Below are 14051 nucleotides of genomic sequence, written 5' to 3' on the forward strand. Positions count from 1 at the left end.
TTTGATATGGAAAACATACCGAGGACACGGGTAAATCTTCACAGGGAACAGTGTACTTTATAACTTCATTCACATCACCTTGGCTACGTTGTTTCACTTTCTCAACAATAAAATGTAAACATGATTTAAGGAACTGCCTATTTTCATTTTAATATTAGCAACTAAACAGACAGCAGAAATGATGAAGCGTCGTGCTGCATATATGAGCGTCATCTTCACTGTGTGGATATTTATAACAAAACGGAGCCTATAAAAACGGTCTCCTTTCAATTTCAGTGAAAATACGAAACGCACCCTCTCTTTTGCTGAATATCAGTTTTAATAATCGATACTTATAAAAGTATAACATACAATAAGTTTATACATTGTAGGAAATAAAGGCAAGCGATCAGTCAATGTACCTGGATTAATCATTAACTTATCTTTGCGCTTAACCAAAACATGTTACCCGTGAACAAGTAACTTAATAGATTCCAATGACCAAAGTCAGGGAATTGGCCTACGTCGTTAGATAAAGACAACAACATGAATGAAATATCACGTTTAGCAAATATAGTGAGATTAGATCCAGCGGGAGATGCTTGATGAGCAGTCCGACAAGCAGAGCTCTCATCTGGGTAGAAATGCTGGAGCGCTTGCCCTAGAGTGTGTGTGTGATCACGTGATGTGCGTTTTCAGCGTTTTGGTGTGAACGGAGAGCTGTTCAGAAACGCTGGGTAAAACGCGAGTGTGGACGCGGATCGTTTTCATTCTACAACGCCGTTTTAAAACTAAAACGCACTAGTGTAAACGGGGCCTGAATCAGGTGTGTTTGGTTAGGAAGACATGAGCTGCGTCCCAAATGGCACACTTTACATTGTGCACTTATGCACTATGTACTTATGCACTTACACACTCAACAGCAGGGGTGTCCAAACTCGGCCCTGCAGATTTTAGCTCCAACTTGCCTCAACACAGCTGCAAGGATGTTTCTAGAAAGCCTAATAAAGCTGCGTCACACTGGGCTTTTCCTCCCATAGTCTCCCATTCATACACACGCGAATACGTCAGACCTCAAACGCAGGGTCATGCGTTTAGTTTCGCAGGTTGCTGCGGTGCAAAGATCATGCTTGGTGAACTCTGACCTGCGAAATCGCCTCACTTGACTGCGTGAGAACAATCGAGGATCAAAACATGACCTCTCTGGACAGAAATTTAAAACATTAAAAGCTTTTTTAAATGTCTAATAATCTTGTTTAATCCCGCCCCTTTTCGCAGCGCCGTACGACAGAATTTCGCACACACAAACTCAAGTGTGTCCGCAGCTTAAGAGCTTGATTAGCTAGCCCAGGTGTGTCTGATTGGTGTTGGAACTACACTTTGCAGGTAAACCGGCCCTCCAGGACCAAGCTTGGACATGCTTGCTCAACAGCATAGTATTTGTACGTAGTGTCGTCCCAATTGGAGTACTAATGTTTTTTTACTAAGCAGAAATTCAAGCTGTTTCCCTGACATTTGACAAATTAGTGAAATAAATGAACAAAGGCCAAATAATTCCTGCCATGAGTATAACCGCATTCACCATCGGGAGGTGCTATAATCACTCTTGTCGGAGAATGTTGGATTCCAAATGAACACACTTCATTTTACCGGTTGAATGAGTGCATCACACAGGTAATTAAAGTGTACTTATTATTGTTATAGTTTTCAGTGTGAACGCACTACTTACACTGCTTATACTACAAAATGGCATAGAATAGTGCATAAGTATGCGATTTGGGACACACCTATGGAAAATGTGAAGCTGGGGGTCAGGGCCGGAGTGGGACTCCTTTTCAGCCCTCGAGTTTCAAGCCTTAGACTGGCCCACCTCAGTTCACCACTGACTATATTAAAATAAGGTCATTTCTAATTCAGTTTCTAATGACACGATCACGTCTTTTTTAAGGACACAGCTGCTTTAGAACATCAAATGTTTTCATAAATAAGAGAACATTAAAGGGTAGCTAAATCGCCAACACTGTCTTTAAAACATCACAATGTCCTTTCATGCAATATCTGAATATATATTCTGTGCAAAACTCTTTATAGATATCCAGTCCTTTGTATCGGTGGTCACACATTAAATACAAATAAAATATGTACACCTATATAAGTAACCCAAACAGTATTATGGCTTAACACTAAAAATGAAAAATAATAATAATAATAATAAATTTACTATAGTGAGGCTCAAACTCGGGTTAGGTGGACACTGGACCACAATGGCACTGTTATGCTGGTGTGTTTGGAAGTGAAAATAAGTATTGCACTGTTATCTGCAGGACTCTTTAAATCACAGTATTACTTTCTATTGATGGCTTAATCTTTTTCTCCTCTTCTTAGATTTCGATCATGTCAGATTTATTAATGTAGTGATTCATCTGATTTTCATTGAGCAGGTGTAATATTCATTAATATTAATTATTCAAATTCTTATATTCACTAAGGTGCCGCTCTTTGGGGTCGAATGATAGTACATTATCATTAACCTGCAGGCTGCAGGCTGCATTTTGCTTACGGGGCTGAGACCATATAAATAAAAAGAGTGGAGCTGCGACAAAATAATGAATAAAAAGAGTGAGGCTATGGTCAAATGAATAAATTAGAATGCAAGCAGCCAGGGACACCGGCCCTCGTGGACAAAAAACGGACCGGCCCACCAGGAATTTTCCCGGTCCACCCAATTAGCCAATCCGGGCCTGCTGGTGGTCCTCCAAGAACATGGTTGAGAGACACTGCATTATATGAAGGGTTATATAAGATTAAAAAAAATGTCAAAACAAAAAAAAAAAAAACAAACATGACATCTGTTAAGAAACATGTCATTTTAAGACATATTTCTCAGTAAAGTAAATAATGAGAAATAAAACTATTTTGTATGTGTTTTTTGTTATTTAAAATTATATGCAAAATTCCTACATGTAATACATTTAGATAAGTTTATGAAATAAATTGATACATGTAATACATGGACATATTTTATAAAAAAAAAAATATATATATATATATATATATATATATATATATATATAAAATAAATGTATAAATACTTTTTAAAAGAATTATATGTTTGTTTGTTTGATTGTTTATGGGAATACATTTTGGAAATATAGACATAAATATAACCTCAAACGAATCCCTGCAGGACCATCAGTTACAATTCAAAAATTACTTCATCACAGTTACATGTGCATTATATGATGTGTTATATATTTTAAGCCATATCTCAATAAAATAATAATAATAATAATAATAATAATAATAATAATAATAATAATAAAATAATAATAATACAATAATATTAATAATAATAATAATAATAAAATAATAATAATAATAATAATAATAATAATAATACAATAATATTAATAATAATAATAATAATAATAATAAAATAATAATAATAATAATAATAATACAATAATATTAATAATAATAATAATAATAATAATAATAATAGTAATAATAATAACAACAACAACAACAATAATAATAATAATATTAATAATAATAATAAATAAATAAAGCAATACGATTTTTTATTTTGCATTAGTTTTATGGTTCAGAATATAAAATATAATATATAGAATATAACACAGAGTATAGAAATTATATGCATACATTTAAATAAATACATAGATACATGTAATAAATTAAAATATTATATAATTAATAAATATTAAAAGTTAAATAAAACTTTTATTTAAAAAACTCTAGCTATCACACATAATACATTGAGAAATATATATATTATTAAAAAAAAAAAACATATTTATGGGCATTTATATATAATTGGATGTGATGCGGTGGCGCAATGGGTAGTGCTGTTGCCTCACAGCAAGAAGGTCACTATTTTGAGATTCAAGAGCAAAGGTCAGTTGGCATTTCTGTGTGGAGTTTGCATGTTCTTACCGCGTTCGCATGGGTTTCCCCCACAAGTCCAAAGACACGCGGTACAGGTCAACTGGGTAAGCTAAATTGTCCGTAGTGTATGAGTGTGAATGAGCATCTACAGGTGTTTCCCAGTGATGGGTTGCAGCTGGTAGTTCATTCCAAGTGGCAACCCCAGATTAATAAAGGGACTAAGCCGAAAAGAAAATGAATGAATGAATGAATGAATGAATGAATGAATGAAAATATATATTGGATATTTAGCATTTTGCATGATAAAATAATAATAATAATAATTTGCTGGTGCACAATAAAATGTTAATTAGGGATTAGAGATTTATTAATGTTCATTAGCACTGCTTGGATAAAAAAAAACCTTTGCCAGATTCCAATACCGATATTGTTCAATTGCATACAGTGCTAGCTAGGTTTTTCCTCCATTTAATTAATGTTATTTAATATCTATTAAATCCTTTTAACATTCAACTGTCCAACATTTTTAAGAGGCACAAGTTTGATTTTAGATTTTATTTATTGATTGACTTTAATTATTTAGTTATTGATTGATTGATTGATTAATTGACTGATTGATTATTTTGAGTTTATTGCAAATTACAATATGTAGCCATAGTCATCTGCCTTTTTCATATTATTGCTGATTTGTCGACAGCTTTAAATGAATCCAGTATCAGCTGATAAATATCAACAGCTGATACATTGGTGCATCCCTAAAGTGTATTGAGTCAGTCAGTGCACACAACAGGGCAAAGCAATGATATAACATAACATTAGCACGGTACCTCTCTTTGAGCACTTCATGCTGGAATTCTTCCACCCGCTCCAGCGTGACTCTCTCCTGATCGCCATGTCTTCCTTCTGGCAGCTCTGTGCTCATCTTCACATCCATGCGTTCCAGCCAGCGGCTCAGTCTCTGCAGACGGCCGTCAAACCTACAAAACCAACACAGGTTTTAATTTAGATTGTTTGTTGACGAACGACTGCGTGCCAAGCTGAGAGTCAAGTGCACAGCTTCCTCCACATCAAAATTACTTGTTGCACTAATATTAAAGGTGAGACACCACAGACCCAAACACCTAGATTTTGGGATTATTGTCTGTCACCGACTGCCGTTTATCTGATGTAAGAAGCCAAACACGCTTCATTTCAACAGGTTCATTTGCATTTAAAGGCACAGGCTACAAAAAACAGCTACACTGTCCTCAGACTAGAGGTCTGCATTCCCGCGGCTGTCCCGCGGGCACCGCAGGACCCGACGAGATTTCTGAGATGCGGGAATAAATTTCCGAATAAATCGCCTGTGTGTCTGCTTGGTGCTTATGTGTGTGTTAGTGCGCGCGCGTATGAGAGAGGGAGAGCTTTGTCTGTGTGTGTGTGCTTGGTGCTGTGTGTGTGTTTATACAGACAGCTTGGCTTTAAACTAGCCCTTTAAACAATAAATTTTACATATTGTGTCTTTAAACAACAAATTTTACATATTGTGTCTTTAACTCAGCATTCAGCAGTGTTTTGTATTCTCACCCGTTGAGCAGACTGGCGCTGTCCTCCAGGTTCTGCTGGTTCTGTCTGCACTGCTCCACATAACTGTCCCAGTCCTGCTGGATGGAGGAGAGGCTCTGTTGAACCTGACCGGCGCTGGCTTTGGGGAGATGCAGAAGAAGCTTCTCTCCCTCTGTACAGACCAGTGTTAGACGGTCGTCTCCATCCTCCACCCGCTCCAGAGCTCCCTGTAAGACACACAAGCTTCACAATGAACGTCTAAGTTGCCATATACTGCATTTATTCAATATGTCAAATTGTTCTCTAATATCTTCAAAGTACATATGTGGTTTAGGTAAGTTAAACACATCTTCAGAAATGGTTTATATGCTTATGTATTACTTCATAAAATACCCCTAGATTCAGAAGGTCATTGTTGACTTTATTTAGAATGCTTGTGAATATTAATAAGCTTTGCTTTGACGCATCTCTCAGTGTTGAGTAGTAAGTCACGATGCTTAAACATGTATTAAACATAATACTCAACAGTCTACATGTGTTTGTTGCCTCAATTTACAAACATATCTGGCAGATTTCCTAATAAACATGATAAATTAACAAAAGATGTGATTAAACATACCTTATGCCTCTTTGGGGTGCCGCTGAATTTTTTAAAAATCTGTATATCCTGCATTTTGCTACTTCTTAAAAGTTTTTGCTTAGTAATGCATAAAAAAAACTGGTGTGGCTAGCTGCAGCATCTCCTGCTTTCAAAATAAGAGTCTTACATGAATGATGAGTTCAATATGTAAGAGACTTTCTCTATTTTTTAATATCCTAACTGATTTATTTTCACAAATGGGTAATTTTTTTACAAATAGGTTTTAATAATAATAATAATTTTTTTAATAGGTTTTAAGTATAGCAAATGACAGAAATCCAAATGTTAACTATTAATTTTTTTTATTGGCCAAGCAAAATTAGCAATCTATTTTTCTAGGAAAAATTAAATCGAACAAAGAAATGGACAAAACATTTTATCTATTTTTAAAAACATGATTAAATCTAGAATTGTTATTGATTTTAATTACCGTAAGTTGACAAATGCAATTACTGTTTTTGAGCGTGAATGGTGTTGTGATGCTGGGCTGTGTTTTGTAATCAATAAAAAATTGCTTTTTTATAAATGAACTGATGTAAATAATAATATATTTGATAATGATGTGTAAAATTATTAAATAATTGCAACTAAAGGTTTTTGTAAAATAAAAATATGAACTTTGATAAACTTGAAAATTCTATGTAATATAGTGGATCTGTTATCCGAGAGACCTGCAGTAGCTGGTTTTAATTGGATTTGCATTGTTTACCTATAAGTTAAGAGTTTATTTTATTATTTTATGTGTTTATACTCTTAAAATCATTCTGCTTCTGCATCTACAAACGCATCTACAAATAATTAAAAAAAAAGTATAAAAAAGGCTGTCTGGCCCTGATCAACTTGTGCAACTGACAACTAGAATAAAGAAGCTGGGTGAAAAACAGAACAGAATAACAGAAATATAAAAAAAACAAAGTATAACATGACTCATTCGATGTATAATGTATTTACATTAAATATTATTTAATTTTAGTGATTTTAAAGCTTTACACTACATTTTGCTTCACTGAAAAATGACTTGACATCCTGAATCAACATTTTCCAAACTTCTCAGTTAGGATGAGGTTTTATGAAAGATAATTCACCTTCAGTTTCTGCAGTTTGCGTTCCACCACGCTCATATCACCCGAATGGTCTGCACATTCTCTCACAATGTCTTTCTGTCCTGAGAGCCACGTATGAAACTCCTTCACAAGATCTGAGGAGAGAAAAAGTCGGAATCACTTTAGTTTAAGCACAAATTATCACTATAAATCACTTCTCAACCAGACATCTACAAATTCTTAAATCAATCAGCATTTTCAAGTAAAAAATGTAATTTTGTTTTTTTAGAAATGTTAAGTGAGCTTTTCCAGTGGGGTAAATCTTGTTGATTTTGTTTAAAGTAAGACTATTTACTTACCCCAATGGCAGATCATTTAGTTCACTTTCAGGAAAATCTCACAAAATTTTGACTTTATTTTTCTAAAAATGAAGGCACATTTTATTCTTGTCTTGAAAATGCTTCTTGATTTACGATTTTTAAATGTTTGGACTCAGGGCCGGCCCGTGGCATAGGCAGTATAGGCAAATGCTAAGGGCGCTGTACGTCCAGGGGGCGCCAGAAATGAGCGGGGTTAAGTTGGTTTTGTTTTCAATATTCCTGACACACATTCAGTGATAGATGGCAATAACTCAAAAACCTCTTACCCTAAAAAGATCTAAAGTGTGTTTTCTACAAAAAGACAAAGCTGGTTATGTTTCACAGCTGTCTTTTTCTCTTTTTTTCGCTCGATATTACGAGCACTGCTCCGTTTAGCCGGGAGAGCTGAGCTCGCGCGGAGTGGAGCTCTCCGTAAGGGACCGTCGGAAAAGTGCTTTTGGTTTTTTTGCTTTTTCGTTTTTTTTTGTTTTTTTTGCTCTACCCTGCTTGTTTTATTTTAAACACAACTAATTTTCTCTTAAATGAGCACAACAGTTCCTAAAGTAGTCGAATGCTTCATTCATTCATTCATTATAGATCTGTGCATTCTTACACTAACACCTCTGTTATCAAACAAAACACAATGAGAGATTCATTTGCTGCTCTTCACTAAATACCTATAGTAACTTTAATGAATATGCAAATACAATTAAAAGTTAAATAGATTTTATAGCTTTATTTAATTTCTGGATAGGCCATTGATTTTAATAGGTTAAACCTTTTATTTTATTGTCAATATTTTCTATTGTTTGCTATGTATTCTATCATTTGAAGCTATTTGTTGTCCCATATTTTAACATCCCAACGTTGATAGATATGACATAACATTGCTAATCATTAAATAGCTATAGTGCTATCTGTTAGTGTTAACGTCAGCTAATGTTATGGAAGGGCATAGATGTTATGGAAAATAGCAATAGTAATGTACCAACCCCCATCATTCTTTCCTCAAGCAAATGTGTAAAGATTAGATCTATTCAGCAATAATGTTAATTGCATTGGCATATTTATCTGACATTTTCCCAGCTTGTAGTAGTCGATCAAAAAGCTGTTTAGTTTCTTATGACTATACACTAGCAGTGGAATTTACTGCGATGTGACGGGGCGCCACCTGAAATCTTGCCTAGGGCGCCAAATTGGTTAGGGCCGGGCCTGTTTGGACTACAAAACTTTAATAAGAAAATACGTTTTGCAGTGTTGCTTATTACTTGCCAGTTATTAAAATATTGGCTAACTATTTATACCTAATCCTATAATATCTAAACCAAACTGCTCCCTTAATATTTATTAATAAGCAGCAAATTCTGAGTTTAATGAGGCGGAAGTCATAACTAATGTTTTATTAATAGAGAGAACTGTACCTTAAAATAAAGTGTGCCCAAAATGTCAAAGACAGTCTTTTATTTATGTATTTACCAATCATTTTATGAAGAATTTCGTGTGGTTCTCACCATTAAAGTGCTGCTGGAGGCCGTGCTGCATGGACCCGAGCCTTTTCACACAGATCTGATTGACTGTTTCATATTTCTTGATGAGGTCGGTTAGGGAAGATCCTAGACCAGCTAGTTCCTCTGATGGGTATTTTCTGCAAAGCGTGTTCAAGCTTTCCCGGGCTGAATCAATGCTTGCCTGCTGGTTCTGAAGCTCCTTTTGGATCTCCTACAAATTGTATAAATAGAAAAACTTTATTTTTGTTTTGCCTCTAACTTAACTTACAAATGTTAGTCAATGATTTTTGTAGCATCACAATCATGTTTTAGTGCTACTGAACCAATTTTTCTTCTTTTTAGTCCACAGAGCTTTGCAAAAATCTCCAAATATCATTGGAGATTAACTGAATGATGAACTTCAATACCGTGTCCTAACATCACACTCATGTTTTAAGTGTTACTGGGTCTTTTTTTCTTCTTTTAGATTCACAGAGCTTTTAAAATTGCAAATATCATTTGCGATGAACTGGATGATGAACTTTAACACTGCGTCCTAACAACACACGATGCCTTGACATGCAATAAAATAATCTAATAATAAACTATTAGCGACAGCGAAATGCAAAATTTATAATTTAGACATGTTTTCTATTTTGACGGCACACTGACTCAGTGTTGCCTCACAGCAAAAAGGTTGCTGGTCTGAGTCCCGGCTGGGCCAGTTGGCATTTCTGTGTGGAGTTTGCATGTTCTTCCCGTGTGGGCGTGGGTTTCCTCTGGGTGCTTCGGTTTCCCCCACAGTCCTGAGACATGCACTATAGGTGAATTAGGTAAACAGAATTGGCTGTAGTGTGTGTGTGTGTGTGTGTGTGTGTGTGTGTGTGTGTGTGTGTGTGTGTGTGTGTGTGTGTGTGTGTGTGTGTGTGTGTGTGTGTGTGTGTGTGTGTGTGTGTGTGTGAATGTTACTCTGTATGGGTATTTCCCAGTACTGGGTTGCGGCTGGAAGAGCATCCGCTGGGCAAAAACATATGCTGAAATAGTTGGTGGTTCATTCCGCTGTGGCAACCCCTGATAAATAAGAGACTAAGCCGAAGAAAAATGAATGAATGTTAAATCTTCTGTACCTTGACTCTGCAGATCTCTTCAGGAGCCGTTCCACACGGTGAATCCACCAAAGATCTCTCAACGCTCATCAGCCACTCAGACATCTGGCTGAGGAAATCCTCCAGCTGCTTCTTCTGACAGCAGAAATCCTGGAGGTTGTTCTTGGCTTGATCACATAACTCTTCAATGCTATTAAGTTTCCTTCTGAGGTCCGTCTCCATGACCTGGAGAGAATTTAAGGACTTTAAAACTAGAGACCCATTGTCACTATTAACTAGTTGCTTATTAGTTGCTTGTATGTTATTAAGATATTGGCTGTTTATTAGTTCTTATAAAGTACATATTGTGCATGATCTTATTCTATCTCTAATCCTACATATCACCTAAACCATAATAACTATTAATAAGCAGCAAATTAGGAGTTTATTGAAGCAAGAGTTAATTATTTTATATTTATTTTAAATATAAAATTTAAAATATAAATATAAAATTGTAATTTATTTTATAATTATTTTAATTATTTTATTGTAAAATAATTATTTTATTATACAATAGTAAGAATTTAACTTTTAAATAAAGTGTGACTGACTTAAAATATGCTGTAAAGAAGGGTAACAAACAAAAATCTCATACCACAATATGTCATTTCATATGCTGATAACAATGTATATCACAATATAGTACCATTTCTGTAATTTCAATCAATTAATAGTTAGATAAATTTATATACATACACTGACCACGTGTAAAGGACTTTTTCTTTTTTACATCATAAATTATAAACCCAGACATTCATACTCAATCAGATACGATCATATTTCTCACCAAGCAAATGTTTGATTAAAAATGAAGAAACAGAAAATAAACATTAATAAAACATATTAAAAAAAAACTTTCCAAAAACTACTTACAGGTCCAACATAAAAAAAAAAAATGTTGCTAAATAAAATTCAAAATGTAAACATTGTGTTTACAAGATTACAACGTTTTCACAATGTTGTTATTCGTGTAATGGTGTGTAATAGTGCCCTCATCTTCATATTCAAATTATTCATACTCCTGAATAATTTCAGGCTTGACTGTAAATTACGCAAAAGTAATACCATAAGCAATGTATTTCGTAACATATTACCTAGTTCATTAATATTAAGTCCATAAGATACAGTATATATTATCATATTGCAAAACCCTAGCATTAAGTTCAAGAAACCAATTATCAAATAAACAACCTGGAAATCAAACTTACCTGTAGTTTAGCGGGGACATCTTGTCCACCACAGAGTTGCTTCATCTCGGAAACTTTCTCTTGTAAAGCATCAATCTTCTTTTCTTTCAGGCCAACATCCACCTACACAAAAAAAATAAGAATATAAAATAGGAAAAGACTGCTGATTTGCTTTTATAAATGTGTTTAATAGCAGAGTTTGGAACGTGCCTTGACTTCAGAGAGTTTGTGTGCGGTTTTCTGGCTATCGTTGAAGTTATTGAGTCCATCTGTAAGATCCATAACCGAGCTGTTGGACCAGCTTTCGATTTCTCCATTGATATCGTAGATTTCCCCCCACAGAGCAGAACTCCTCTTGAGACTTTCCAGATTGTCCTCGATTTTTTCGGACACCTGTGTGTTGGTCAGAATAACGGTTTTTAGTTTCTAAGGCTATGTGAGATTTTAGTTTAGGTCACGATTCATGCTATTATCTACTGACTTACTACCTGCCTGTTATTAAGATATTAACGGTTCATTAGTGGTTATCATGTGTAATCTTAGTCTGCATACCTAATCCTACCCAAAAGCTAAACCCAACTTCTACCTTACTAACTATTAATAAACAGCTATTGGTGGTTTATTCAGCTAATTGCTATTGTTTAATAAATGATTCTCAGTATAAAGTGTTACCAATATTTCTAATGAAAACTATACTAATGAATATTTGGCTTTTAGGCAAACTCACATCAAGCCACTGGTCCACTGTAGCATCTATTTCTGTCTTCACAATCTGTGTGTCACAATCAGGGATCTTGTTTAATTCACTTAAAAGCTTCTTCCCTTTACTGGAGAATCGGTCTAGTACATCCTGGTGACTGGCCATGTCTGCTTTTACAGCTTCATGCTACAGAAAGAAAGATCATTGAAGACCGACATTCAAGTGTTTATTTGCATTTTTTTATTTTGCATGAAAGACAGACAGACAAACAGACAGACAGACAGACAGACAGACAGACAGACAGACAGACAGACAGACAGGTTTTACCTTCAACAAGGATCTCCGCGTGTCCTCTTGATCTTTCAGGACAGATTTAATATCGGCTATTGCATCAGCGCTTTCCAAAATGGAGTTTATTGAAGACTTCAGAGTCTGGTAGTCTTTCATGAGGTCTACTAAAGCACTGCTTTGCTCTTGTCTGCAATAAAATCATGTAGCAACATCAGTTAGACACTGAAAATCACTTTTGCTTAACTAAACGAAAATTAAAAAGCTATGAAATCCCCAAGCAGTGATATTCAATATTTTAGATCGAGTTACCAACCAAGCCTGATCAAATTAGGCAAAATAATCCACTTATATTTTATTAAAAGCTCATTTTATTTTGTGTCCTGGTCTATAATGTATCGCAGAATAAATGTTGAGTAAAATAAAGTAAAATTAAATTAAATTAAATTAAATTAAATTAAATTAAATTAAATTAAATTAAATTAAATTAAATTAAATTAAATTAAATTAAATTAAATTAAATTAAATTAAATTAAATTAAATTAAATTAAGGGCGACGCAGTGGCGCAGTCTATAGTGCTGTCGCCTCACGGCAAAAAGGTTGCTGGGTCGCTGGCTCGAACCTCGGCTCAGATGGCGTTTTTGTGTAGAGTTTGCATGTCCTCCTTGCGTTCGCGTGGGTTTCCTCCGGGTGCTCCGGTTTCCCCCACAGTCCAAAGACATGCGGTACAGGTGAATTGGGTAGGCTAAATTGTTCATAGTGTATGAGTGTGTGTGGATGTTTCCGAGAGATGGGTTGCGGCTGGAAGGGCATCCGCTGCGTAAAAACGTGCTGGATAAGTTAGCGGTTGATTCCGCTGTGGCGACCCCGGATTGATAAAGGGACTAAGACGACAAGAAAATGAATGAATTAATGATAAAATAAAATAAAATAAATTTAATTTAATTTAATTTAATTTAATTTAATTTAATTTAATTTAATTTAATTTAATTTAATTTAATTTAATAAGATGGAATCTAATGTCTAACACTGGGGAAACCAATCACAAAAATGTAAGAATTTGCCAATGACAAACTCCATTTGTCAAAACCTCTAATATGAGTTGATCCAAGAACACTTTATTTTTTAAAACATTTACTACATATATCATATATCACACGATTAAAAGCCAAACATCCCAAAAAAACAGTATAAGAGCCGATTTCTGCCAGCTCACCTCTCAGTAATGAGTTTCTTAGTGTCCTCCCAGGTAGTCTGAAGCAGGTTAATCTCTCTTAGCACTTCACTGCCCAGCTCAGCATCTCTGTGAGCGAGCTGTTGACCTTTATCCCTGAGCCACTGCTCCTCATGCTGGTGAGACTGGAGCTCATCTTCCAGCTGATTGAAAAACCGAAGCCTGAACACATCACAAGAAAAGAGTTTCCTCTATAGAGTAAAGCATAACAGAGTTGACAATAACAGAGTTGACATTTTCCGCCATTTTGTGCCTTATCTCATGATGCCAGATACCACATGGTGTCACAATCATCAGCAATCTAGCCTATGCAGATGGCTGGAGAACAACACATATGCCATTTAAATAAACTACAACTCCCATCATGCACCTCAGAAACACCAGTTCCTGATTTCCCCTGATTACACACACACACCTTGAAGCTTATAATCAGATAGACCATATAAACAGCACACACGCATGCAGGCTTTTCTGAGACTTGTTCCCCTGTAACATTACTAAGCGGTTTCCTTGCCTTGTCCTTTCGTGATTATTGAT

At 35.1% G+C, this 14051-nt stretch overlaps 1 protein-coding gene across 8 annotated transcripts in view; it reads right to left on the reverse strand.

Moving 5' to 3' along the window:
- Positions 1-14051, reverse strand: part of syne1b (spectrin repeat containing, nuclear envelope 1b) — a 367683-nt gene that overhangs the window by 212424 nt on the left and 141208 nt on the right. For all 8 annotated transcript variants that reach the window (XM_087289683.1, XM_087289682.1, XM_087289680.1 and 5 more), the window contains 10 exons: positions 13497-13676; positions 12319-12469; positions 12019-12177; positions 11502-11684; positions 11313-11414; positions 10087-10290; positions 8984-9191; positions 7156-7268; positions 5452-5657; positions 4713-4862 (listed from right to left, as the gene is read on the reverse strand). In XM_087289683.1, coding sequence (XP_087145809.1) covers positions 4713-4862; positions 5452-5657; positions 7156-7268; positions 8984-9191; positions 10087-10290; positions 11313-11414; positions 11502-11684; positions 12019-12177; positions 12319-12469; positions 13497-13676 — 1656 coding nt within the window. The remainder of the gene's footprint in view (positions 1-4712; positions 4863-5451; positions 5658-7155; positions 7269-8983; positions 9192-10086; positions 10291-11312; positions 11415-11501; positions 11685-12018; positions 12178-12318; positions 12470-13496; positions 13677-14051) is intronic.

This window comes from Danio rerio, chromosome 17, assembly GCF_052040795.2.
Source record: "Danio rerio strain M-AB ecotype USA chromosome 17, GRCz13ab, whole genome shotgun sequence".
NCBI lineage: Eukaryota > Metazoa > Chordata > Actinopteri > Cypriniformes > Danionidae > Danio > Danio rerio.